The 5,812-nt window shown below is 40.7% G+C and overlaps 1 protein-coding gene across 1 annotated transcript in view; it reads left to right on the forward strand.

Moving 5' to 3' along the window:
* Positions 1-354: 354 nt before the first annotated feature.
* The window catches only part of arhgap36 (Rho GTPase activating protein 36), a 73,963-nt gene continuing 68,505 nt past the window's right edge, over positions 355-5,812 (forward strand). The window contains exon 1 of the mRNA XM_005750930.2: positions 355-543. Within this exon, the coding sequence (XP_005750987.1) occupies positions 526-543 (18 nt within the window). The 5' untranslated portion in view covers positions 355-525. The remainder of the gene's footprint in view (positions 544-5,812) is intronic.

Raw genomic sequence — 5,812 nt, forward strand, 5'->3', positions numbered from 1 at the left:
AAGAACTGACACCAATCTGCAATCAGCACAGAGACGCCCAGAGAGACAGAGCGACTTCTCCCCCTGCTTTACTGACTAAAACATTTACAAAACTGTTAAAAAAAAAAGACACATGATCTGAAAAAGAAAATTAAATAATGATGCTGGAAAAAAGAAAGATAGAAAATAAAGGTGGTGGATTGGGGGCGGGGAAGTAATTACACTGGAAAAGCGAGGAAAGAAAAAATAAAAGAGAGGAAGTGGAACCAAAAAAAAAGAGAGAGAAAGAGAGAGGGGGGAGGCACTGAAGTCTTGTGGGGAGGAGAAAAACAAGGAGGGGGAGGAGTAAACGTCAAGTGCAGGAGGGAAGAGAGAAAGAGAGAGGGGTCAGGAGCAACATTGGGAAAGAGGAAAGGGAGCAGAAGCATCCAGTTTAGAGTATCTGTACCTGGGACAGACGCGCACTGCTGGCTAATGCCGCTGCTGGATGGACGCCGCCCACCTGCACGCTTCCAGCACTTATGAGACCGACCTGCGCGCGCAGACATGCATTTCTACTATGTGGTAGGTAACGCACATGGACCTCTCTAACTGTGTGTGTGTTTGCTGCAGGCACTCACCTTTTAAACTCCTCTTTGCATGGTGCAGCTGTAAAGGAGCAAGATGTGCAGTCAGAGATTAGAGAGCATTGTTGAAGGCCTTTTAGTTGTTTTTTTTTTTTAATCGATCACATGCCCCCAGCTGCTGCTGCTCCTTCTTTATCATCTGTGTTGTTATTGCGCTGTCATTACACTCGGCTGAACTTGTTCTGCCAGCATTCCCAAATATTTCTCCCTTGCAGTAACGCCCAAATCCATCATTCCTGTAAAATTATTCATTTGTGAAATGTTTCTTTCTTGGCCTGAAAATTTTGGAAATGCATGAAGTCTCCACCTCTGTCAGTTTCATAGCTGTGGTTTCAAAAAATTAATAATTAAATCAGTTGTTCCTTGGCTCTTCGACTAAAATAAGCCTTCATTATCTGTTCTACAAGCAGAGAAAAACAGTCTCAGTGGCATGACAAGGAAAATATGTCATGTTATGTCACTGCAGACAATAAAGGCAAAATACTTTTATGACGTTACTTTAATGTTTAAATGACTACTTTGACCTCCATGCATGTATCAAGTGGTTGATTATCTTTTCCCTGATACGTCCACCTAATTATTTACTATTAGTTATGCAATCCCGCATGCTTAAGTACAAAGTGCTTTATTTCATTCATCCCGGTCGTTACATTTTTCTGTCACACAGTGCAACACAAACATTTTAGTCACTGCAGGCATCCTGCAGCCTGCTACAACTCTGTGTAATGCAGTGCAACTTGGTTCAGATTAGGATAATTAATGGCACAGCAGCGTGTTTTAGTTCAAGGAAACTTAATAACAGCAAAGCACAATCAGCATCAATATCCTCCGTTGGTCAGCACTATGGACTTTTTAGTATCTTTCAGGTCATTAATATGTCTTTATGACTCATAACTTTAATATAATGATGATGTAATAGTCTGTGTATGTGTATACTCCCTGACCAGAAGTAAATAGATACTTGAAAAAGTACGCAAACAGCTTTACAAAGTGAAGTATTTAGTACATAAAGAGCTACATATATTCCCCAGAAGGTCATTTTTCTTCTTCTTCTTCTTCTTCTTCTTATTTTGGATACTTTGCATCCTTTGTCCAATATGTCCACTATCGTACAAGTCACTCCCGACACTCGTCTTCACCCACTCCACCCTGCCTGCTCTCTCCTTCCTCTCTCTTGTGCACTGTCTGTTGCTTTGGGTGGTTGACCCCAGCTATTTAAACTCATCCACCTTCTCTCACTACAGACCATAATGTAATCTGCAAACATCACCATGGAGACTCCGACTCACAGCTTGTATTTTGTAAATAACACATTAAAACTACTTAACAGGTGACACGAGCAATCATTTCATTAATATGTGACGACTTGCTGGGGTTACCCTCAGGTCTTTGCAGTCATGCGGATGTTACTGTAACATGCACCAATCCCTTAACCATTGCGCAGACCGTGCTCAGCCATCCTGAATGGCAATGTCACTCCACAGTGTTTGCAGCCTCCCCCAGCAAGGCGGCACACACTTTTACCCCTCAAAAACTGCCAGGGAATAACTCAAGGTCATCCAAAAGAGCACAGGGTATTGACCCAGGCTCTGAACCTGGAGCAGGTGGGGGAGAAACATACATAGTTAAGTAGCAGTGCTTTGCAGTACAGACTCATGCTGAGCTGAAAGAAGACATGGTGCAGGTGACTCTTTTCATTTCTGTTATCCTGCTCCATTTGCCATAACGTATTTTAACACCAAACCGAGAAGTTGGCATCATATTCAGATTGGGATCACTGGTTGGATCACTGGTTCACAATCAGTAGTTTAAGATGTTTGGGTTTGTTTGTTTTTTATCAGTGTTGCTTCACATCAATGCCTCTCAGCTCGAAGACTGGAAAAACACTCATATCTTGTTTTTCTCCCACAAGAAAAAATGTTGATGGTTTCAGCGTTTGGCGAAATACTCCAGATTACACAGAGTTTTGACTTGCCTTCAATTTAACTGGAGCAACAAGGAGAGAGATAAAAACTGGCAAACCAGAAGTGCAAACCTGCCAAAGTGCCTCTGACTGCAAAAGAGAGTTTGAGCTGCACTGATTTCAGTGGCAATTACGAAACTGCAGATGTGTGAATTGCGAGAGCGTGGGCGAAATGATCGTTGATCATTTCTTTACGACTTGAAAACCGAGGGCCTCTGCCATCTGCTTTGGAGCATCACTTGGCTTCAGCAGGCAAAAACCAGGTCCAGCTAAATCTTAAAAGTTAATAGTGCAAATATATTTCTCCATGCCTGCTTTTCCTGCCTCTCAGACATTACCAGACAGCTGCATCACTTCCCTCTCACACTAGCATATCTGCATCTGTCCATCTGCCATCTCTCATTTCCCTACTAGCATAGCCTGTCTGCCTGTCGTTACCCCATCTGCCTCTGACTCGCTTCACCGCCGCACCAGTCACGGATACGTGCACAGCTCAATCATATTTTGTGCTTGTCTTCTTGATTTGTGAATCCCACTCTGGCATGTTATTAGCTCCACAAAGTGGCCAAATCCCTTTAAAGCGTTGGGGATTTGGCCCCACGTGTCAACTGTGACTTTGACTTCTTCGTCAGAAGCAGAAGCTCGTTATCACGCTGGTGAAGGTTTGCAACTGTTGCTAACTTGGTTAAAAAGCAAAGAGAAAACTTTCATTTATTCTATTTGGAGTTTTCCTTTGAGGTTCTAAACTATTTGTGTTTAACACGTTTTGATTGATTATCTTGGACAAAAAAAGAAAAAAATGGTCTGGAGTATGAAAGATTCTTATTTTTGCTCTTAATGTCTTCATACTTGAATGATAAATCGGGTCTTTTGTGTTTGTTTTTGCAATAAGATGAAAATGTGAACACCTCTCATGAGTCTGTGGCCTGAGATATTTCTCTTGAACGCCTGAGCGTTGCTGTGGCGAGTGACACGTATTCAGAGGTTGAAGCTTATCTGCAGGGAGTTGATAGCTGCTCAGAGCTCACCTTAAATCTGAGTTTAGGGGGGATTTGGCTCACCAGTTTAGGAAGCAGTCTCAGTCCGAGAAGCATTTTATTGAAATATAACGTGGAAAAATGAAGCTTGCGGCCCTTCTTTCAGTTATAGAGGAGAAATACTTGTTAAACTGAAATTGGGTTGAAATTTTCAGTCATTCATGGATTGGAAAGTTGACCCTTGGAGCCTTGGTTGAAGTTTATAGGTATTAAAAACACAGCAAACACCTATTTCAGTTGCGAATGTGCCCCAGATGTGCCTCCATATGTTTTCCTGCCTCCCCCATTTTTGTTTAATGATTTTTGAATTTCAAGAGGAAACACCTCCCTCATTTACCGCAATCAATCAAGTGCACGCGCAGCCACGCCTTCATAATCAAGTTGCACAAGAACCTCAGGCTGCAGATGGCTGTTTCTAGCTTTTCTTGCTGACACCAGCATTCAACCACAACCACACGCAACCATCATCGCTTCTTAGTTCCTACTTGTTCAGAAACGATGGCTATCTCGCCGTGCTTCCTGTCTGACTTTATCATACAAAATTGACGAGACAACTCTTGGTCTGACTTTTGGCCTGCAAGCTGAACGACTCCAGTAAGCTTTTTAAATTTTAAATATTAAGCGCGTGTGCTTCAGTCAGACTTACTCTGTTGACATTAAGGCTTTTAGTCTTTTCGATTACGATAATAGCCTTAGTCACATCACCCACGGAGATTTAAAGAAAAACAGAGTTGATAAGAAAAAGTGTTAGAGAAGAGAACACAAGAATTAATCAGGAAAAAAATCTTATCTATACATAAACAAAACATTCAGATTCAAAGACAGAGTAAGAATTTAAGGATTTCTGGAGTATTTTAAATAATGCAACAGTTTGGACTCTTTTAGGCCTTTTTGTTGTCTCTTTCTCTCTCTCTTTTCCTCTCTCTTCACTATCCTCACTATATCACCAAAACTTACCTCCTATCCTGCTGTAGTTTTTATGTGTTGTTTGTATTTGCTCAGACCTATGTGTGCACTGCATTGCGCTTCCTGCTGACTAATGGACACCACTTGATATAAGCGTAAACTCATGAAAATGAAATTGAAAGCATAAAGGGGGCAGTGACAAATAGTGACAAACAATAGAAAAGATGGATGTAGCAACCCAGTAATGCAGAAGTCATTAGCCTCTTGGCAGCTGCAATGCTGGTGTTTTGAAGGTAGAAATTATGGAAAGCAACCATAACAGCTCATGTAACATCTGCTTATATACTGCAGCTGGCTAAATCCATAAAGATCAGTGAACCTTCAGAGCACCAACATCAGCGCAGGTGAGCTGATCAAAGCCTTTTTTGCACAAATCTACTGAAAACAAATCTACTAGAACTCACAAGTTGAGACAACTTTTTCATGCTGCACCATTAAACGTGCACCTACTGTTCCCCCACCTACCAAATGTCATTTTAACCAATGCATACCAGGTGTGTTTTTGGCTGTTTTTGACATTTACAGCCAAGAGTTTCATGGTATTACGCTGTACTCTGTAAATTTATTAGACAAGCGTGAGTGTTGTTTGGCCTCTTAGTGCTGTTGGTTGTGAAATGAAAATAATTTGATGGGTTTGTAAGGTGCTTATATAAATTTAAAAGTACAAGCGATTTTAGCCTGTTGCTATAGGTAGATGTCAGAAAACATGATGACATCTGAAATGATCACATATAATTGATGTTTCGTGGATATAAATGTTGTTCTAAAATAAAAATGATATAATACTGTTATAAAGTGTTGTAGAAATGGAAAAAATGGGTCATTTTTAGATAGTTGCTAGGAAACATGGGGTCTTGTATAACAAAATTTTGTGGATATAAACTGGATGTTACAATACTTTCAATAGGTGTTAAAAACAGGATATTTCAGCCGGTTGTCACATGATTTCTAGGAAACCTGATGATGTAATAATATGTGATGTAGTTAAAAACTTTCAGGAGCCTAAGATGTACCTGTGTACCAAGTTTGTATGTTCAGTTCCTGGTTGTGGTGGAGCAGTTGGGGGACAAAGAAACAAACTAGCAGAGAAACAGATTTTTGTGAATTATTGAAGATTATTGTAAGATATAGTCTCATATCTGACGTTTTCCCACTGTCTTTATCGACTGCTGAGAGGTTACGAATGGTTTAGCTATCGGTCATCCTTTGATCACCTTTAAAGAAAGATGTTAACATCTGGC

The sequence above is a fragment of the Pundamilia nyererei genome, unplaced genomic scaffold (genome assembly GCF_000239375.1).
Source record: "Pundamilia nyererei isolate P.nyererei 1_Seehausen unplaced genomic scaffold, PunNye1.0 scaffold00292, whole genome shotgun sequence".
Classification (NCBI taxonomy): Eukaryota; Metazoa; Chordata; class Actinopteri; order Cichliformes; family Cichlidae; genus Pundamilia; species Pundamilia nyererei.